Source organism: Symphalangus syndactylus, chromosome 13 (assembly GCF_028878055.3).
Source record: "Symphalangus syndactylus isolate Jambi chromosome 13, NHGRI_mSymSyn1-v2.1_pri, whole genome shotgun sequence".
NCBI lineage: Eukaryota > Metazoa > Chordata > Mammalia > Primates > Hylobatidae > Symphalangus > Symphalangus syndactylus.
Window position 1 is genome coordinate 34,911,768 of NC_072435.2, and position 21,673 is coordinate 34,933,440.

Here is a 21,673-nt window from a genome sequence, read left to right on the forward strand (position 1 = left end):
AGATGAGCTGAGATGGTCCCATTGCACTCCAGCCTGGATGACAGAGGGAGATTGTGTCTCAAAAAAAAAAAGGGGGCAGCATATGAGATGTTGTGAGAGAGTTTCTATTTGTGACTCCCCTATAATAGTCCAAAGAGACCACCTCTGGGGATCTATTCACAAAAGACTCCTTAGAAGTGCAAACTCATGCATTTGAGAAACGCTGGGGGAAATCTGAAGATGACCTGTGGTGGGGGTATAAATGGACTCGTAGATGTCTTTTGTGATTGTTTGAGTGTGTGTGTGTGTGTGTGTGTGTGTGTGTGCTGTTATCTGTGGAGTGGCGGATGCTCTTTTGCCTGGAGAAAGCTCCTCTCAATCCACTTACTGTGGGCTCTACCATCTGTGCCTTGTACCCAACAGAAATAAAACAATTTGCTGTAGAAATGGAGTTTTATTTCATTTTACTTTATTTATTATTATAATTATTTTTAGAGCGGGTCTCACTCTGTCACTCAGGATGGAGTGCAATGGCACGATCTCAGATCACTGCAACCTCTGCTTCCTGGACTGAAGGCATCCTCCCTCCTCAGCCTCTGGAGTGGGGAGATCCCACACCTGCCTAGTTTTTGCATTGTGTCTAGATATGGGGTTTCCTCATGTTGCCCAGGCTGGTTTCCATCTCCTGGGCTCTAGTGATCAGCGCCCCTCAGCCTCCCGATGTGCTGGGTTTACAAGTGGGAAGTACTGGGCGTGGGCAGAAATGGAGATTTAGTTTTCTTTTTTTTTGAGACAGGGTCTTTCACTCTCGTCCAGGCTGGAGTGCAGTGGAGTGACCTCGGCTCACTGCAGGCTCTGCCTCCTGTCTTCACGCCATTCTCCTGCCTCGGCCTCCCGAGTAGCTGGGACTACGCGCGCCCGCCGCCACACCCAGCTGATTTTTTTGTATTTGTTTTTTCGTAGAGATGGGGTTTCGCTGTGTTAGCTAGGAAGGTCTCGATCTCCTGACCTCGTGATCCACCCGCCTCGGTCTCCGGAAGTGCTGGGATGACAGGCATCAGCCACCTCGCCCGGCCCAGAAATGGAGATTTTTGGGCAAACACATTAAAGCAAATAAACGCAAATAGACGAAAATCATTTTAACATTTTTATTTAACCCAAGAAATACAGATAGAATCAACAGCAATAGAATTTACATTGCAGTGATGAATAAGATACATGCTACAAGGCTTCATTATCTGATGCAAAATCTAGTATGTGTTTTACAGCAAACCTCAATTGGAAACTGAATGTCGATCACACAGGCTTGATGTGCGTGTCAATTTCATGAGAGTTACAATCTCGGGATAAGTCTCACATAGCCTAAGAGTCCAAACATACCTTCAAGTGTTCCAACAACTTATTCACTACTCATTCTTGGAACTGAATTTACAAACAAAAATCCCAGCCCATTCATTGCTGAATTGCATCCCATTGAAAGAATGGGTCACAGTTCCTGTTTCTAGTCACTGCTGAGTGACATTAAAGTGCCTTCCATGTTTTGGCGATGGTGAGGACAGGTGCTAGAAGCCTCTGCCCTCAACCTTGTCCACATGAGTTCTAATTTCTTTAGAACAACTATCTCAGGGTGGGAAAGATGGTTCCAAGAAGTGCCTATTGCATTGATTAGGAATCAATGAAACTCTTTCTCCCTGCGGGTTGTCCCATTTGGATTTCAACCGGCACTGTCAGAGCGTTCCACTTTCTCCACATGCTCTGCAGCGCTTGGGACGGTCAGGCATTGTCATGGTGGCTTCTCTAAGAGCTTCTCGGTTGTATTTCAAGGTGTATTTGACATACATTTCCCCGGGGAGGGATACTGAACACTTTCTGAAGTGTTTGTTTGCATCCTCTTTGAGGAAATGTCTGCTCAAGTCTCTTGCTGGGTTTTGAACAGAATCGTTTGTTTGTTCCATTGGAGTATTGACAAGTCTCCGTGTATTCTGGGTATGAGCAGTCCTTGCGTGTATAGATTTGCAAATATTTTGTGCCCCAATCTCAAGGTTGCTCTTTTATACAAATCAAGAGCATCTGAGGCAGAGCAAAGGTTCAGGTGAGAGGACGGAGCATTTCTCCACCTCTCCAGCTCGCGCAGCATCTCTCCTCCGAGGAGCAGAGACACCTGTGCAGGCAGACACCATGAAAACGCAGGCGTGCTTCATTCTGAACAGAGCATCTCTGATTGCCATCTGGTGCCTGAGGGTTCACGGCCCATCAGCCTGAGAAGAGACGTCTTCGGGCCTTGCACATTGGCCTCCATAGAACCTCGTGGCAGATTGTGGGCTCCGGACTGGGTGAGGGAGGTAGAGGTCTGAGGGCAGAGTTGGGCAGGGGCTCCAGGCCATGGAGATCCAAGTTGAATTCTTCAGGCAGAGCCTGTCTCCAGGGCCTAGGCTTGGGCATTTGGGACGAGCCCTGGGGCACAGCGGCTCTGTAGCAAGGTTTGAGGTAGAGGACACGCCGGGAAGAAGGGCCGATTCCATGCACAAGGTTTGACGGGGGTCCCATCACGGGCAGGAAGCCTTGGGGAGCCTCACTCTCTTTTACTGAAGGCGCCACGCACACATTCTCTGCTCTCTGGGCTCTCACAGATCCATTTTCAATGTCAATCTCCCAGACAGTCTCTGTGCTCGTGAACAGGAGCCAGCGGGCATGGGCAGGGTACAAGAGGTCCTTCAAGGACATCAGGACTTGCTCAGGGACCACCAGGAGGAGCACACTGACGAGGCTGAGTCGCAGGGCTCCCTGTGGGTCCAGCAGCAAGACCTCCTCTCCCAGCCGCAGGTGCAGGAGCATTCCTGGTTCCAGGACCACGATGATCAGCTTCCTGTGGGGAAGCTGTGGGCCCTGGGGGAGAAAAGCCATGGGTCAGTCATTGTCCTCTGAGGGGGGGCTCAAACAGGGACAGACCAAGGCAGGAGAGCTGTCGGTAACTTCCCCAGGCATAAATTAAACCCTGCAGGGACACCCAGAATTTGCACTTTCATTGACGCCCCTTGGGAGGGTCATTTCCTGGAAGTCCCCTAGGGCCTGGAGCTCAGGCAGACCTGTCTCACCCGCGCCCACCTAGATGGAGCGACCTTACCTGGGGCAGCTCCAGGGGCTGCTGTGCAGGGTGGTGGGGACCTGGCTGTACTGGAGCTGGTTCTACACCTGTGGAGAGAGCAGAGTGTGCAGGTGAAAGCCCTTGTCATGCAGGATGCCCTTGAGGGTTAAAGGTGCCACCGTGAGAAAGACCAAATGCAGAAGAAGCCAGGTACAGGACACCCGCCCACGGAGCTGCAGGAGGAAGCTCCCGACACTCTGGACAGCACAGCTGCTCATCTCATGATGTGATGGGACACAGGCTTCCTAGCAGGAGACTCAGGATGAAAAAGAGAAGATGCCTCACCTGGCTGAGGACCCAGCTCCTCCACTTTCTGGCGTTTTGGGGCATTCGATTGCGTGCTGCTGGAGCTGTAGGACAGAGAGACACAGTCAGATTTCGGGCAGTTACCTGACGTCCAATTCCCCGAATCCCCACGAATTCACTCCACTTCCCTGCCTTTCATTCAAGGTCACGGACTCGTCATCCACTTCCTGTGAGACCTGCTCCCAATCTGTCCTAACTCCCAGCTGTTCTTGTTCTCACCCCATCTACCTGAGCTTCCCTGGGTGAAGAAAAGGCAGGGAAGGAGGGTCGGTGCCCGCAGGGAGCAGTTTACCCTTTCAGGAGCTCACGCAGGCGAGAGTTAGAAACCTCTCCTTGGGTGTGAGGACCTGGAGAAAGACGTTGAGATGCCGGAAATGTGGCACCTCTGTCTGTAGAGGTAACATAGGAACGGGGTCTTAGGATTCCAAGAAAAGCAAGAAGAGAGGAAGGAATTTGTCAGACATGATGGCACACGCCTATAATCCCAGCACTTTGGGAGGCCGAGGTAGGAGGATTGCTTGAGTCCAGGAGTTTGAGAGCAGCCTGGGCAACATGGTGAAACCTAGTCTCTACTAAAAATACAAAACATTAGTGGGGCACGGTGGTGCACGCCTGTGGTCTCACCTACTCAGGAGGCTCAGGCGGGAGGATGGCCTGAGACTCAGAGGTGGAGCCTGCAGTCAGCTAAAACCGCGCCACTGCACTCCAGTGTGGACCATCGGAGTGAGACGCTGTCTCAATAAAATAAATCAGTAAATAATACAAATATAAAAATTAAAAATTAAAAAAGGGGGAAACTGCTCTTTCTTTTTTTCCTCAGTAGATCATGAACTCCTGACATCAGGTCCTACAATCTCCCTTCTTGCAGACCACAGAGCCCATTCCCTGTGGAGCTGGTTGGGTGGATTGAAAGTGGGGCTGCCCTGAGATATGTGTGTGGTTGGGTTGTAGAAGCCTTCCCAGCACCTTGTGATGACTTAGGGGCAACTCACTTCCCTCTTGCCCCAAATTCAAAACACCCAATCTCATGGCAGGTTCATGCGTCTCCTTTCCCTTCCCCTCTCTCTCCAACACACACCCACACACCCCACAGGCAGGTCACCCTGCAGGTGTCCCCAGCACATAGCAAAGCTCACCCGCTCTCTCCCGCGTGTTCGCTCTTGGATTCCGTGCAGGAATCACTGGGGCTTCTTGGGCGCCGGGAACCTTTCATGGTGAAAACTTCCAGGGTTCTCCAAGTCAGCCAATGCCAGTGTTTGTCTGTGTCCTGCAAAGATTTCTTTTTGGTTTCTGGATCCTTTACTTAATTTGAGAGAGCGGTGTCAGCCCCAAAGCTGCTCCCGAAGACTTGCGCTGTGGAGCGACGGGGCCGTGGCCAGCCAGCGGCAGGTGCATCAGGCTCTGACAACTGAGCTCTTGGGGGAATCCTTTATACTGTCAACAGGGTGTGGAGCCAGGGGATTTGTCAGCAGGAACTGATGTGATTGGCTGTTCCCGGTATGACAATGGGAGGGGCCCTCAAGGAGGATTTAGCCATAGCTCAATCGATAGATGACCAATCAACAGAAGCTGCCTAATCCCATCAACAGGCGACCTGTTTCCTGCCCCCTCCCAACCTCTAGGTCTTGCCTAATAATGATAGACACTTGCTGTAATACCCAATTCATCTATCGCTCAAGGAGATTTTAATGTGTGCCTTTTATATTTTCATGCAATAAAAACATGTTAACTTTCACAGTGGCTGTCCTGGGGCATGTGATGTATATGAAATGAAGTGTCAAGGGAACAGAAGCGGAAGGAAATTCACAAGCATCTCCGAGCGACTCTCCTTGAATTCCTGCCATTTTTTCTAAATCAGCTGCCTTCTTTCTTCCTATCCAAGTAAGAAGGTGCTGTAGGAGTTCAATCTAAGAGCATTTGACAAATACTGCTGCGAATCTCACGATGACCCGAAGGAAACTTGGATTGGATTTCTGAATGTGCTAAGAAAGCGTGTGTGTGTGTGTGTGTGTGTGTGTGTGTTTAACCAGGATGAAGTGGCTGTTCCTGGGGTGCAGACCCTTCTTTGAATGGAGAAAGTCCATTGGTGTTAACTCATTGTGTTTTCGGTGGATATTTTCTCTTTCTATCTTTCCTTTTCTTCTTTCTTTCAGATATTTTCTCCTTCCTTCCTGCCTCCCACCCTCCCTCCATCACTTCCCTTCCTCCCTCCCTAAGTCCCTTCCCTCCCTGCCTCCCTCCGTCCCTCCCTCCGTCCCTCCGTCCCTTCCTGCCTCCCTCCCTCCATCCCTGCGTCTCTCCCTCGCTCCCTCCCTTTGTCCCTCCCTCCCTCCCTCCCTCTGTCCCTCCCTCCCTCCCTCCTTCCGCACTTCCTTTCTTCCTCCCTTCCCCTTCCCTGCTTCCTTACTTCCTTCCTTCCCTCCTCCCTCCCTTCCTTCCTTCCTTCCTTCCTTCCATCTGGGGTGTAAAAACAATTGGTGAATAGGAGAATTATGGAATAACTGCCTCAGACATTTATGCAGTTCTCATCTCATTCTGCACACACAGAAGACCGTCTTGGCCTCATCTCCTTGATTTTCAAAATGGACATTCTAAAATCCAGGAGACTGGATGTATCATTTCTAGGCCAAATCGTGAAAGAAAACGTGCAAGAGTTTCATGTGGTCTTCATCTCTGTGATCAGAATTGAGGAAGGCAGGAGTTTTAGATGGTGCATCACCAAGATCGTGGTGATTCCATTATCACTACCCTTGTAACCTGTGACCACCTGTAATCGTTATGAGATATCCAATCCGAGATAGGTGTTAATATTTACTGTATTAATATCTTGGGCTAGGAGTGATGGCTAATGCCTGTGATCCCAGTACTTTGGGAGGCAAAGGCAGGAGGCTGGCTTGAGCCCAAGGGCCCAGGAGGTAGAGACCAGCCAGGACAACGTAGCGAGTCCCCACCTCTACAAAAAATTTAAAAATCAGCCAAGTGTGGTGGTAAGTGCCTGTAGTCGCAGGTATTTCAGAAGGTGAAGTGGGAGGATCGCTTGAGCCTGGGATGTCAAGGCTGCAGAGAGCCGAGATCGTGCCACTCAACTTCAGCCTGGGCAACAGAGCAAGCCTGTGTCTCAAAAAGAAAAGGTTTTTTCCTTTAGGCTTAAATTTTAACCCTCAAACCTCCAATGTGAAGGTATTAGCAGGTGGGGCCATTGGGAGATGATGAGATTATGAAGGTGGAGCCCTCGTAGATGGGATTAGTGCCCTTCTGAAAGTGACAGAAGAGAGCTCGCCAGCACCTTCCATGAGAGGAGACAGGGAGGATATGACAGTCTCCAACCTGGAAGAGGGTCCTCACCAGACCCAGATAATGCTGGCACCCTCATCTTGGACTTCCAGCCTCCAGAACTGTGATAAACACATGTCCGTTCTTAAAAAGAAAATGTGTGGAAAGCAATGTTAATGTTCCCAATCGCTTTTACTACATTCTTTCCTTAACTATATCTTAATACATAGTTGTGTTGAATGGCCTAGTTTGTAATGTTAGAATATTCATGTTAGTGAATTAATAAATACATCAGTAAAGAATACTGTCCAGGGTGGAATGGTCGTTCACCCCTGTAATCCCAGCACATTGGGAGGCCAAGGGGGCCAGTCATCTGAAGTCGGGAGTTCAAGATCAGCCTGACCAACATGGAGAAACCCTGACTCTACTAAAAATACAAATCAGCCTGTCATAGTGGCACGTGCCTTTAATCCCAGCTACTCGGGAGGCTGAGGCAGGAGAATCACTTGAACCTGGGAGGCAGAGGTTGTGGTGAGCTGAGATCGCGCCATTGCACTCCAGCCTGGGCAACAAAAGCTAAACTCTATCTCAAAAAATTAAAGAAAAAAAAAAAAGAATGCTGTTTGTTGACCATTTGATCGGCTAGTGTTGGTGCTTCCTGGTGGGCCAGGAGAGCCCTGCCCCACCCCCCACCCATTCCAGTAGACATGGCATAAGAGTGATTCTCACTTTTTCTCTAGCCTCTTTATTTATTGGCTGAAATGATTTTTTTTATGTGTCTTACTAATGTTTCCATAGTACAAAATGAATTGACTTTTACAGTGACTCTTTTGGGGATTGTTACCCAGAATTTGTTTGAACTCCTAAAAAATGGAAGTATGCCGAGCACAATGGCACATGCCTGTAATCCCAGCACTCTGGGAGGTCGAGGCGGGCGGATCACCAGATGTCAGGAGTTGAAGAGCAGCTTGACCAATGTGGTGAAACCCCAACTCTACTGAAAATATAAAAATTAGCCAAGTATGGTGGGGTGCACCTGTAGACCCAGCTACTTGGGAGGCTGAGACACGAGAATTGCTTGAACCTGGGAGGCGGAAGTTGTAGTGAGATGAGCTGAGATGGTCCCATTGCACTCCAGCCTGGATGACAGAGGGAGATTGTGTCTCAAAAAAAAAAAGGGGGCAGCATATGAGATGTTGTGAGAGAGTTTCTATTTGTGACTCCCCTATAATAGTCCAAAGAGACCACCTCTGGGGATCTATTCACAAAAGACTCCTTAGAAGTGCAAACTCATGCATTTGAGAAACGCTGGGGGAAATCTGAAGATGACCTGTGGTGGGGGTATAAATGGACTCGTAGATGTCTTTTGTGATTGTTTGAGTGTGTGTGTGTGTGTGTGTGTGTGTGTGTGTGTGTGTGCTGTTATCTGTGGAGTGGCGGATGCTCTTTTGCCTGGAGAAAGCTCCTCTCAATCCACTTACTGTGGGCTCTACCATCTGTGCCTTGTACCCAACAGAAATAAAACAATTTGCTGTAGAAATGGAGTTTTATTTCATTTTACTTTATTTATTATTATAATTATTTTTAGAGCGGGTCTCACTCTGTCACTCAGGATGGAGTGCAATGGCACGATCTCAGATCACTGCAACCTCTGCTTCCTGGACTGAAGGCATCCTCCCTCCTCAGCCTCTGGAGTGGGGAGATCCCACACCTGCCTAGTTTTTGCATTGTGTCTAGATATGGGGTTTCCTCATGTTGCCCAGGCTGGTTTCCATCTCCTGGGCTCTAGTGATCAGCGCCCCTCAGCCTCCCGATGTGCTGGGTTTACAAGTGGGAAGTACTGGGCGTGGGCAGAAATGGAGATTTAGTTTTCTTTTTTTTTGAGACAGGGTCTTTCACTCTCGTCCAGGCTGGAGTGCAGTGGAGTGACCTCGGCTCACTGCAGGCTCTGCCTCCTGTCTTCACGCCATTCTCCTGCCTCGGCCTCCCGAGTAGCTGGGACTACGCGCGCCCGCCGCCACACCCAGCTGATTTTTTTGTATTTGTTTTTTCGTAGAGATGGGGTTTCGCTGTGTTAGCTAGGAAGGTCTCGATCTCCTGACCTCGTGATCCACCCGCCTCGGTCTCCGGAAGTGCTGGGATGACAGGCATCAGCCACCTCGCCCGGCCCAGAAATGGAGATTTTTGGGCAAACACATTAAAGCAAATAAACGCAAATAGACGAAAATCATTTTAACATTTTTATTTAACCCAAGAAATACAGATAGAATCAACAGCAATAGAATTTACATTGCAGTGATGAATAAGATACATGCTACAAGGCTTCATTATCTGATGCAAAATCTAGTATGTGTTTTACAGCAAACCTCAATTGGAAACTGAATGTCGATCACACAGGCTTGATGTGCGTGTCAATTTCATGAGAGTTACAATCTCGGGATAAGTCTCACATAGCCTAAGAGTCCAAACATACCTTCAAGTGTTCCAACAACTTATTCACTACTCATTCTTAGAACTGAATTTACAAACAAAAATCCCAGCCCATTCATTGCTGAATTGCATCCCATTGAAAGAATGGGTCACAGTTCCTGTTTCTAGTCACTGCTGAGTGACATTAAAGTGCCTTCCATGTTTTGGCGATGGTGAGGACAGGTGCTAGAAGCCTCTGCCCTCAACCTTGTCCACATGAGTTCTAATTTCTTTAGAACAACTATCTCAGGGTGGGAAAGATGGTTCCAAGAAGTGCCTATTGCATTGATTAGGAATCAATGAAACTCTTTCTCCCTGCGGGTTGTCCCATTTGGATTTCAACCGGCACTGTCAGAGCGTTCCACTTTCTCCACATGCTCTGCAGCGCTTGGGACGGTCAGGCATTGTCATGGTGGCTTCTCTAAGAGCTTCTCGGTTGTATTTCAAGGTGTATTTGACATACATTTCCCCGGGGAGGGATACTGAACACTTTCTGAAGTGTTTGTTTGCATCCTCTTTGAGGAAATGTCTGCTCAAGTCTCTTGCTGGGTTTTGAACAGAATCGTTTGTTTGTTCCATTGGAGTATTGACAAGTCTCCGTGTATTCTGGGTATGAGCAGTCCTTGCGTGTATAGATTTGCAAATATTTTGTGCCCCAATCTCAAGGTTGCTCTTTTATACAAATCAAGAGCATCTGAGGCAGAGCAAAGGTTCAGGTGAGAGGACGGAGCATTTCTCCACCTCTCCAGCTCGCGCAGCATCTCTCCTCCGAGGAGCAGAGACACCTGTGCAGGCAGACACCATGAAAACGCAGGCGTGCTTCATTCTGAACAGAGCATCTCTGATTGCCATCTGGTGCCTGAGGGTTCACGGCCCATCAGCCTGAGAAGAGACGTCTTCGGGCCTTGCACATTGGCCTCCATAGAACCTCGTGGCAGATTGTGGGCTCCGGACTGGGTGAGGGAGGTAGAGGTCTGAGGGCAGAGTTGGGCAGGGGCTCCAGGCCATGGAGATCCAAGTTGAATTCTTCAGGCAGAGCCTGTCTCCAGGGCCTAGGCTTGGGCATTTGGGACGAGCCCTGGGGCACAGCGGCTCTGTAGCAAGGTTTGAGGTAGAGGACACGCCGGGAAGAAGGGCCGATTCCATGCACAAGGTTTGACGGGGGTCCCATCACGGGCAGGAAGCCTTGGGGAGCCTCACTCTCTTTTACTGAAGGCGCCACGCACACATTCTCTGCTCTCTGGGCTCTCACAGATCCATTTTCAATGTCAATCTCCCAGACAGTCTCTGTGCTCGTGAACAGGAGCCAGCGGGCATGGGCAGGGTACAAGAGATCCTTCAAGGACATCAGGACTTGCTCAGGGACCACCAGGAGGAGCACACTGACGAGGCTGAGTCGCAGGGCTCCCTGTGGGTCCAGCAGCAAGACCTCCTCTCCCAGCCGCAGGTGCAGGAGCATTCCTGGTTCCAGGACCACGATGATCAGCTTCCTGTGGGGAAGCTGTGGGCCCTGGGGGAGAAAAGCCATGGGTCAGTCATTGTCCTCTGAGGGGGGGCTCAAACAGGGACAGACCAAGGCAGGAGAGCTGTCGGTAACTTCCCCAGGCATAAATTAAACCCTGCAGGGACACCCAGAATTTGCACTTTCATTGACGCCCCTTGGGAGGGTCATTTCCTGGAAGTCCCCTAGGGCCTGGAGCTCAGGCAGACCTGTCTCACCCGCGCCCACCTAGATGGAGCGACCTTACCTGGGGCAGCTCCAGGGGCTGCTGTGCAGGGTGGTGGGGACCTGGCTGTACTGGAGCTGGTTCTACACCTGTGGAGAGAGCAGAGTGTGCAGGTGAAAGCCCTTGTCATGCAGGATGCCCTTGAGGGTTAAAGGTGCCACCGTGAGAAAGACCAAATGCAGAAGAAGCCAGGTACAGGACACCCGCCCACGGAGCTGCAGGAGGAAGCTCCCGACACTCTGGACAGCACAGCTGCTCATCTCATGATGTGATGGGACACAGGCTTCCTAGCAGGAGACTCAGGATGAAAAAGAGAAGATGCCTCACCTGGCTGAGGACCCAGCTCCTCCACTTTCTGGCGTTTTGGGGCATTCGATTGCGTGCTGCTGGAGCTGTAGGACAGAGAGACACAGTCAGATTTCGGGCAGTTACCTGACGTCCAATTCCCCGAATCCCCACGAATTCACTCCACTTCCCTGCCTTTCATTCAAGGTCACGGACTCGTCATCCACTTCCTGTGAGACCTGCTCCCAATCTGTCCTAACTCCCAGCTGTTCTTGTTCTCACCCCATCTACCTGAGCTTCCCTGGGTGAAGAAAAGGCAGGGAAGGAGGGTCGGTGCCCGCAGGGAGCAGTTTACCCTTTCAGGAGCTCACGCAGGCGAGAGTTAGAAACCTCTCCTTGGGTGTGAGGACCTGGAGAAAGACGTTGAGATGCCGGAAATGTGGCACCTCTGTCTGTAGAGGTAACATAGGAACGGGGTCTTAGGATTCCAAGAAAAGCAAGAAGAGAGGAAGGAATTTGTCAGACATGATGGCACACGCCTATAATCCCAGCACTTTGGGAGGCCGAGGTAGGAGGATTGCTTGAGTCCAGGAGTTTGAGAGCAGCCTGGGCAACATGGTGAAACCTAGTCTCTACTAAAAATACAAAACATTAGTGGGGCACGGTGGTGCACGCCTGTGGTCTCACCTACTCAGGAGGCTCAGGCGGGAGGATGGCCTGAGACTCAGAGGTGGAGCCTGCAGTCAGCTAAAACCGCGCCACTGCACTCCAGTGTGGACCATCGGAGTGAGACGCTGTCTCAATAAAATAAATCAGTAAATAATACAAATATAAAAATTAAAAATTAAAAAAGGGGGAAACTGCTCTTTCTTTTTTTCCTCAGTAGATCATGAACTCCTGACATCAGGTCCTACAATCTCCCTTCTTGCAGACCACAGAGCCCATTCCCTGTGGAGCTGGTTGGGTGGATTGAAAGTGGGGCTGCCCTGAGATATGTGTGTGGTTGGGTTGTAGAAGCCTTCCCAGCACCTTGTGATGACTTAGGGGCAACTCACTTCCCTCTTGCCCCAAATTCAAAACACCCAATCTCATGGCAGGTTCATGCGTCTCCTTTCCCTTCCCCTCTCTCTCCAACACACACCCACACACCCCACAGGCAGGTCACCCTGCAGGTGTCCCCAGCACATAGCAAAGCTCACCCGCTCTCTCCCGCGTGTTCGCTCTTGGATTCCGTGCAGGAATCACTGGGGCTTCTTGGGCGCCGGGAACCTTTCATGGTGAAAACTTCCAGGGTTCTCCAAGTCAGCCAATGCCAGTGTTTGTCTGTGTCCTGCAAAGATTTCTTTTTGGTTTCTGGATCCTTTACTTAATTTGAGAGAGCGGTGTCAGCCCCAAAGCTGCTCCCGAAGACTTGCGCTGTGGAGCGACGGGGCCGTGGCCAGCCAGCGGCAGGTGCATCAGGCTCTGACAACTGAGCTCTTGGGGGAATCCTTTATACTGTCAACAGGGTGTGGAGCCAGGGGATTTGTCAGCAGGAACTGATGTGATTGGCTGTTCCCGGTATGACAATGGGAGGGGCCCTCAAGGAGGATTTAGCCATAGCTCAATCGATAGATGACCAATCAACAGAAGCTGCCTAATCCCATCAACAGGCGACCTGTTTCCTGCCCCCTCCCAACCTCTAGGTCTTGCCTAATAATGATAGACACTTGCTGTAATACCCAATTCATCTATCGCTCAAAGAGATTTTAATGTGTGCCTTTTATATTTTCATGCAATAAAAACATGTTAACTTTCACAGTGGCTGTCCTGGGGCATGTGATGTATATGAAATGAAGTGTCAAGGGAACAGAAGCGGAAGGAAATTCACAAGCATCTCCGAGCGACTCTCCTTGAATTCCTGCCATTTTTTCTAAATCAGCTGCCTTCTTTCTTCCTATCCAAGTAAGAAGGTGCTGTAGGAGTTCAATCTAAGAGCATTTGACAAATACTGCTGCGAATCTCACGATGACCCGAAGGAAACTTGGATTGGATTTCTGAATGTGCTAAGAAAGCGTGTGTGTGTGTGTGTGTGTGTGTGTGCGTTTAACCAGGATGAAGTGGCTGTTCCTGGGGTGCAGACCCTTCTTTGAATGGAGAAAGTCCATTGGTGTTAACTCATTGTGTTTTCGGTGGATATTTTCTCTTTCTATCTTTCCTTTTCTTCTTTCTTTCAGATATTTTCTCCTTCCTTCCTGCCTCCCACCCTCCCTCCATCACTTCCCTTCCTCCCTCCCTAAGTCCCTTCCCTCCCTGCCTCCCTCCGTCCCTCCCTCCGTCCCTCCGTCCCTTCCTGCCTCCCTCCCTCCATCCCTGCGTCTCTCCCTCGCTCCCTCCCTTTGTCCCTCCCTCCCTCCCTCCCTCTGTCCCTCCCTCCCTCCCTCCTTCCGCACTTCCTTTCTTCCTCCCTTCCCCTTCCCTGCTTCCTTACTTCCTTCCTTCCCTCCTCCCTCCCTTCCTTCCTTCCTTCCTTCCTTCCATCTGGGGTGTAAAAACAATTGGTGAATAGGAGAATTATGGAATAACTGCCTCAGACATTTATGCAGTTCTCATCTCATTCTGCACACACAGAAGACCGTCTTGGCCTCATCTCCTTGATTTTCAAAATGGACATTCTAAAATCCAGGAGACTGGATGTATCATTTCTAGGCCAAATCGTGAAAGAAAACGTGCAAGAGTTTCATGTGGTCTTCATCTCTGTGATCAGAATTGAGGAAGGCAGGAGTTTTAGATGGTGCATCACCAAGATCGTGGTGATTCCATTATCACTACCCTTGTAACCTGTGACCACCTGTAATCGTTATGAGATATCCAATCCGAGATAGGTGTTAATATTTACTGTATTAATATCTTGGGCTAGGAGTGATGGCTAATGCCTGTGATCCCAGTACTTTGGGAGGCAAAGGCAGGAGGCTGGCTTGAGCCCAAGGGCCCAGGAGGTAGAGACCAGCCAGGACAACGTAGCGAGTCCCCACCTCTACAAAAAATTTAAAAATCAGCCAAGTGTGGTGGTAAGTGCCTGTAGTCGCAGGTATTTCAGAAGGTGAAGTGGGAGGATCGCTTGAGCCTGGGATGTCAAGGCTGCAGAGAGCCGAGATCGTGCCACTCAACTTCAGCCTGGGCAACAGAGCAAGCCCGTGTCTCAAAAAGAAAAGGTTTTTTCCTTTAGGCTTAAATTTTAACCCTCAAACCTCCAATGTGAAGGTATTAGCAGGTGGGGCCATTGGGAGATGATGAGATTATGAAGGTGGAGCCCTCGTAGATGGGATTAGTGCCCTTCTGAAAGTGACAGAAGAGAGCTCGCCAGCACCTTCCATGAGAGGAGACAGGGAGGATATGACAGTCTCCAACCTGGAAGAGGGTCCTCACCAGACCCAGATAATGCTGGCACCCTCATCTTGGACTTCCAGCCTCCAGAACTGTGATAAACACATGTCCGTTCTTAAAAAGAAAATGTGTGGAAAGCAATGTTAATGTTCCCAATCGCTTTTAGTACATTCTTTCCTTAACTATATCTTAATACATAGTTGTGTTGAATGGCCTAGTTTGTAATGTTAGAATATTCATGTTAGTGAATTAATAAATACATCAGTAAAGAATACTGTCCAGGGTGGAATGGTCGTTCACCCCTGTAATCCCAGCACATTGGGAGGCCAAGGGGGCCAGTCATCTGAAGTCGGGAGTTCAAGATCAGCCTGACCAACATGGAGAAACCCTGACTCTACTAAAAATACAAATCAGCCTGTCATAGTGGCACGTGCCTTTAATCCCAGCTACTCGGGAGGCTGAGGCAGGAGAATCACTTGAACCTGGGAGGCAGAGGTTGTGGTGAGCTGAGATCGCGCCATTGCACTCCAGCCTGGGCAACAAAAGCTAAACTCTATCTCAAAAAATTAAAGAAAAAAAAAAAAAGAATGCTGTTTGTTGACCATTTGATCGGCTAGTGTTGGTGCTTCCTGGTGGGCCAGGAGAGCCCTGCCCCACCCCCCACCCATTCCAGTAGACATGGCATAAGAGTGATTCTCACTTTTTCTCTAGCCTCTTTATTTATTGGCTGAAATGATTTTTTTTTATGTGTCTTACTAATGTTTCCATAGTACAAAATGAATTGACTTTTACAGTGACTCTTTTGGGGATTGTTACCCAGAATTTGTTTGAACTCCTAAAAAATGGAAGTATGCCGAGCACAATGGCACATGCCTGTAATCCCAGCACTCTGGGAGGTCGAGGCGGGCGGATCACCAGATGTCAGGAGTTGAAGAGCAGCTTGACCAATGTGGTGAAACCCCAACTCTACTGAAAATATAAAAATTAGCCAAGTATGGTGGGGTGCACCTGTAGACCCAGCTACTTGGGAGGCTGAGACACGAGAATTGCTTGAACCTGGGAGGCGGAAGTTGTAGTGAGATGAGCTGAGATGGTCCCATTGCACTCCAGCCTGGATGACAGAGGGAGATTGTGTCTCAAAAAAAAAAAGGGGGCAGCATATGAGATGTTGTGAGAGAGTTTCTATTTGTGACTCCCCTATAATAGTCCAAAGAGACCACCTCTGGGGATCTATTCACAAAAGACTCCTTAGAAGTGCAAACTCATGCATTTGAGAAACGCTGGGGGAAATCTGAAGATGACCTGTGGTGGGGGTATAAATGGACTCGTAGATGTCTTTTGTGATTGTTTGAGTGTGTGTGTGTGTGTGTGTGTGTGTGTGTGCTGTTATCTGTGGAGTGGCGGATGCTCTTTTGCCTGGAGAAAGCTCCTCTCAATCCACTTACTGTGGGCTCTACCATCTGTGCCTTGTACCCAACAGAAATAAAACAATTTGCTGTAGAAATGGAGTTTTATTTCATTTTACTTTATTTATTATTATAATTATTTTTAGAGCGGGTCTCACTCTGTCACTCAGGATGGAGTGCAATGGCACGATCTCAGATCACTGCAACCTCTGCTTCCTGGACTGAAGGCATCCTCCCTCCTCAGCCTCTGGAGTGGGGAGATCCCACACCTGCCTAGTTTTTGCATTGTGTCTAGATATGGGGTTTCCTCATGTTGCCCAGGCTGGTTTCCATCTCCTGGGCTCTAGTGATCAGCGCCCCTCAGCCTCCCGATGTGCTGGGTTTACAAGTGGGAAGTACTGGGCGTGGGCAGAAATGGAGATTTAGTTTTCTTTTTTTTTGAGACAGGGTCTTTCACTCTCGTCCAGGCTGGAGTGCAGTGGAGTGACCTCGGCTCACTGCAGGCTCTGCCTCCTGTCTTCACGCCATTCTCCTGCCTCGGCCTCCCGAGTAGCTGGGACTACGCGCGCCCGCCGCCACACCCAGCTGATTTTTTTGTATTTGTTTTTTCGTAGAGATGGGGTTTCGCTGTGTTAGCTAGGAAGGTCTCGATCTCCTGACCTCGTGATCCACCCGCCTCGGTCTCCGGAAGTGCTGGGATGACAGGCATCAGCCACCTCGCCCGGCCCAGAAATGGAGATTTTTGGGCAAACACATTAAAGCAAATAAACGCAAATAGACGAAAATCATTTTAACATTTTTATTTAACCCAAGAAATACAGATAGAATCAACAGCAATAGAATTTACATTGCAGTGATGAATAAGATACATGCTACAAGGCTTCATTATCTGATGCAAAATCTAGTATGTGTTTTACAGCAAACCTCAATTGGAAACTGAATGTCGATCACACAGGCTTGATGTGCGTGTCAATTTCATGAGAGTTACAATCTCGGGATAAGTCTCACATAGCCTAAGAGTCCAAACATACCTTCAAGTGTTCCAACAACTTATTCACTACTCATTCTTAGAACTGAATTTACAAACAAAAATCCCAGCCCATTCATTGCTGAATTGCATCCCATTGAAAGAATGGGTCACAGTTCCTGTTTCTAGTCACTGCTGAGTGACATTAAAGTGCCTTCCATGTTTTGGCGATGGTGAGGACAGGTGCTAGAAGCCTCTGCCCTCAACCTTGTCCACATGAGTTCTAATTTCTTTAGAACAACTATCTCAGGGTGGGAAAGATGGTTCCAAGAAGTGCCTATTGCATTGATTAGGAATCAATGAAACTCTTTCTCCCTGCGGGTTGTCCCATTTGGATTTCAACCGGCACTGTCAGAGCGTTCCACTTTCTCCACATGCTCTGCAGCGCTTGGGACGGTCAGGCATTGTCATGGTGGCTTCTCTAAGAGCTTCTCGGTTGTATTTCAAGGTGTATTTGACATACATTTCCCCGGGGAGGGATACTGAACACTTTCTGAAGTGTTTGTTTGCATCCTCTTTGAGGAAATGTCTGCTCAAGTCTCTTGCTGGGTTTTGAACAGAATCGTTTGTTTGTTCCATTGGAGTATTGACAAGTCTCCGTGTATTCTGGGTATGAGCAGTCCTTGCGTGTATAGATTTGCAAATATTTTGTGCCCCAATCTCAAGGTTGCTCTTTTATACAAATCAAGAGCATCTGAGGCAGAGCAAAGGTTCAGGTGAGAGGACGGAGCATTTCTCCACCTCTCCAGCTCGCGCAGCATCTCTCCTCCGAGGAGCAGAGACACCTGTGCAGGCAGACACCATGAAAACGCAGGCGTGCTTCATTCTGAACAGAGCATCTCTGATTGCCATCTGGTGCCTGAGGGTTCACGGCCCATCAGCCTGAGAAGAGACGTCTTCGGGCCTTGCACATTGGCCTCCATAGAACCTCGTGGCAGATTGTGGGCTCCGGACTGGGTGAGGGAGGTAGAGGTCTGAGGGCAGAGTTGGGCAGGGGCTCCAGGCCATGGAGATCCAAGTTGAATTCTTCAGGCAGAGCCTGTCTCCAGGGCCTAGGCTTGGGCATTTGGGACGAGCCCTGGGGCACAGCGGCTCTGTAGCAAGGTTTGAGGTAGAGGACACGCCGGGAAGAAGGGCCGATTCCATGCACAAGGTTTGACGGGGGTCCCATCACGGGCAGGAAGCCTTGGGGAGCCTCACTCTCTTTTACTGAAGGCGCCACGCACACATTCTCTGCTCTCTGGGCTCTCACAGATCCATTTTCAATGTCAATCTCCCAGACAGTCTCTGTGCTCGTGAACAGGAGCCAGCGGGCATGGGCAGGGTACAAGAGATCCTTCAAGGACATCAGGACTTGCTCAGGGACCACCAGGAGGAGCACACTGACGAGGCTGAGTCGCAGGGCTCCCTGTGGGTCCAGCAGCAAGACCTCCTCTCCCAGCCGCAGGTGCAGGAGCATTCCTGGTTCCAGGACCACGATGATCAGCTTCCTGTGGGGAAGCTGTGGGCCCTGGGGGAGAAAAGCCATGGGTCAGTCATTGTCCTCTGAGGGGGGGCTCAAACAGGGACAGACCAAGGCAGGAGAGCTGTCGGTAACTTCCCCAGGCATAAATTAAACCCTGCAGGGACACCCAGAATTTGCACTTTCATTGACGCCCCTTGGGAGGGTCATTTCCTGGAAGTCCCCTAGGGCCTGGAGCTCAGGCAGACCTGTCTCACCCGCGCCCACCTAGATGGAGCGACCTTACCTGGGGCAGCTCCAGGGGCTGCTGTGCAGGGTGGTGGGGACCTGGCTGTACTGGAGCTGGTTCTACACCTGTGGAGAGAGCAGAGTGTGCAGGTGAAAGCCCTTGTCATGCAGGATGCCCTTGAGGGTTAAAGGTGCCACCGTGAGAAAGACCAAATGCAGAAGAAGCCAGGTACAGGACACCCGCCCACGGAGCTGCAGGAGGAAGCTCCCGACACTCTGGACAGCACAGCTGCTCATCTCATGATGTGATGGGACACAGGCTTCCTAGCAGGAGACTCAGGATGAAAAAGAGAAGATGCCTCACCTGGCTGAGGACCCAGCTCCTCCACTTTCTGGCGTTTTGGGGCATTCGATTGCGTGCTGCTGGAGCTGTAGGACAGAGAGACACAGTCAGATTTCGGGCAGTTACCTGACGTCCAATTCCCCGAATCCCCACGAATTCACTCCACTTCCCTGCCTTTCATTCAAGGTCACGGACTCGTCATCCACTTCCTGTGAGACCTGCTCCCAATCTGTCCTAACTCCCAGCTGTTCTTGTTCTCACCCCATCTACCTGAGCTTCCCTGGGTGAAGAAAAGGCAGGGAAGGAGGGTCGGTGCCCGCAGGGAGCAGTTTACCCTTTCAGGAGCTCACGCAGGCGAGAGTTAGAAACCTCTCCTTGGGTGTGAGGACCTGGAGAAAGACGTTGAGATGCCGGAAATGTGGCACCTCTGTCTGTAGAGGTAACATAGGAACGGGGTCTTAGGATTCCAAGAAAAGCAAGAAGAGAGGAAGGAATTTGTCAGACATGATGGCACACGCCTATAATCCCAGCACTTTGGGAGGCCGAGGTAGGAGGATTGCTTGAGTCCAGGAGTTTGAGAGCAGCCTGGGCAACATGGTGAAACCTAGTCTCTACTAAAAATACAAAACATTAGTGGGGCACGGTGGTGCACGCCTGTGGTCTCACCTACTCAGGAGGCTCAGGCGGGAGGATGGCCTGAGACTCAGAGGTGGAGCCTGCAGTCAGCTAAAACCGCGCCACTGCACTCCAGTGTGGACCATCGGAGTGAGACGCTGTCTCAATAAAATAAATCAGTAAATAATACAAATATAAAAATTAAAAATTAAAAAAGGGGGAAACTGCTCTTTCTTTTTTTCCTCAGTAGATCATGAACTCCTGACATCAGGTCCTACAATCTCCCTTCTTGCAGACCACAGAGCCCATTCCCTGTGGAGCTGGTTGGGTGGATTGAAAGTGGGGCTGCCCTGAGATATGTGTGTGGTTGGGTTGTAGAAGCCTTCCCAGCACCTTGTGATGACTTAGGGGCAACTCACTTCCCTCTTGCCCCAAATTCAAAACACCCAATCTCATGGCAGGTTCATGCGTCTCCTTTCCCTTCCCCTCTCTCTCCAACACACACCCACACACCCCACAGGCAGGTCACCCTGCAGGTGTCCCCAGCACATAGCAAAGCTCACCCGCTCTCTCCCGCGTGTTCGCTCTTGGATTCCGTGCAGGAATCACTGGGGCTTCTTGGGCGCCGGGAACCTTTCATGGTGAAAACTTCCAGGGTTCTCCAAGTCAGCCAATGCCAGTGTTTGTCTGTGTCCTGCAAAGATTTCTTTTTGGTTTCTGGATCCTTTACTTAATTTGAGAGAGCGGTGTCAGCCCCAAAGCTGCTCCCGAAGACTTGCGCTGTGGAGCGACGGGGCCGTGGCCAGCCAGCGGCAGGTGCATCAGGCTCTGACAACTGAGCTCTTGGGGGAATCCTTTATACTGTCAACAGGGTGTGGAGCCAGGGGATTTGTCAGCAGGAACTGATGTGATTGGCTGTTCCCGGTATGACAATGGGAGGGGCCCTCAAGGAGGATTTAGCCATAGCTCAATCGATAGATGACCAATCAACAGAAGCTGCCTAATCCCATCAACAGGCGACCTGTTTCCTGCCCCCTCCCAACCTCTAGGTCTTGCCTAATAATGATAGACACTTGCTGTAATACCCAATTCATCTATCGCTCAAAGAGATTTTAATGTGTGCCTTTTATATTTTCATGCAATAAAAACATGTTAACTTTCACAGTGGCTGTCCTGGGGCATGTGATGTATATGAAATGAAGTGTCAAGGGAACAGAAGCGGAAGGAAATTCACAAGCATCTCCGAGCGACTCTCCTTGAATTCCTGCCATTTTTTCTAAATCAGCTGCCTTCTTTCTTCCTATCCAAGTAAGAAGGTGCTGTAGGAGTTCAATCTAAGAGCATTTGACAAATACTGCTGCGAATCTCACGATGACCCGAAGGAAACTTGGATTGGATTTCTGAATGTGCTAAGAAAGCGTGTGTGTGTGTGTGTGTGTGTGTGTGCGTTTAACCAGGATGAAGTGGCTGTTCCTGGGGTGCAGACCCTTCTTTGAATGGAGAAAGTCCATTGGTGTTAACTCATTGTGTTTTCGGTGGATATTTTCTCTTTCTATCTTTCCTTTTCTTCTTTCTTTCAGATATTTTCTCCTTCCTTCCTGCCTCCCACCCTCCCTCCATCACTTCCCTTCCTCCCTCCCTAAGTCCCTTCCCTCCCTGCCTCCCTCCGTCCCTCCCTCCGTCCCTCCGTCCCTTCCTGCCTCCCTCCCTCCATCCCTGCGTCTCTCCCTCGCTCCCTCCCTTTGTCCCTCCCTCCCTCCCTCCCTCTGTCCCTCCCTCCCTCCCTCCTTCCGCACTTCCTTTCTTCCTCCCTTCCCCTTCCCTGCTTCCTTACTTCCTTCCTTCCCTCCTCCCTCCCTTCCTTCCTTCCTTCCTTCCTTCCATCTGGGGTGTAAAAACAATTGGTGAATAGGAGAATTATGGAATAACTGCCTCAGACATTTATGCAGTTCTCATCTCATTCTGCACACACAGAAGACCGTCTTGGCCTCATCTCCTTGATTTTCAAAATGGACATTCTAAAATCCAGGAGACTGGATGTA

General features: G+C 49.8%; 3 protein-coding genes across 5 annotated transcripts; all 3 read right to left on the minus strand.

Annotated features, from left to right (window-relative positions):
• Positions 1-1,133: 1,133 nt before the first annotated feature.
• Positions 1,134-4,833, minus strand: LOC134732122 (proline-rich protein 23D1-like). Its single transcript, XM_063614862.1, has 2 exons — positions 4,567-4,833; positions 1,134-3,474 (listed from the first exon to the last, which is right to left on the minus strand). The coding sequence occupies exon 2, from the start codon at positions 2,881-2,883 to the stop codon at positions 2,233-2,235; it is 651 nt and encodes a 216-aa protein (XP_063470932.1). The 5' UTR covers positions 2,884-3,474; positions 4,567-4,833; the 3' UTR covers positions 1,134-2,232.
• A 4,097-nt stretch (positions 4,834-8,930) lies between these two features.
• Positions 8,931-12,653, minus strand: LOC134732123 (proline-rich protein 23D1-like). Of its 2 annotated transcripts, XM_063614864.1 has the most exons (3): positions 12,384-12,650; positions 10,921-11,291; positions 8,931-10,682 (listed from the first exon to the last, which is right to left on the minus strand). In XM_063614864.1, exon 3 carries the CDS (start codon positions 10,629-10,631, stop codon positions 10,050-10,052), a length of 582 nt encoding a protein of 193 aa, XP_063470934.1. In that variant the 5' UTR covers positions 10,632-10,682; positions 10,921-11,291; positions 12,384-12,650; the 3' UTR covers positions 8,931-10,049. The 2 variants fall into 2 exon arrangements, with proteins under 2 accessions (XP_063470934.1, XP_063470933.1); XM_063614863.1 differs by having other exon boundaries at positions 8,931-11,291; positions 12,384-12,653.
• Positions 12,654-16,741: 4,088 nt separating this feature from the next.
• On the minus strand, positions 16,742-20,464 carry LOC134732124 (proline-rich protein 23D1-like). Of its 2 annotated transcripts, XM_063614866.1 has the most exons (3): positions 20,195-20,461; positions 18,732-19,102; positions 16,742-18,493 (listed from the first exon to the last, which is right to left on the minus strand). In XM_063614866.1, exon 3 carries the CDS (start codon positions 18,440-18,442, stop codon positions 17,861-17,863), a length of 582 nt encoding a protein of 193 aa, XP_063470936.1. In that variant the 5' UTR covers positions 18,443-18,493; positions 18,732-19,102; positions 20,195-20,461; the 3' UTR covers positions 16,742-17,860. The 2 variants fall into 2 exon arrangements, with proteins under 2 accessions (XP_063470936.1, XP_063470935.1); XM_063614865.1 differs by having other exon boundaries at positions 16,742-19,102; positions 20,195-20,464.
• Between the last annotated feature and the right edge of the window lie 1,209 nt (positions 20,465-21,673).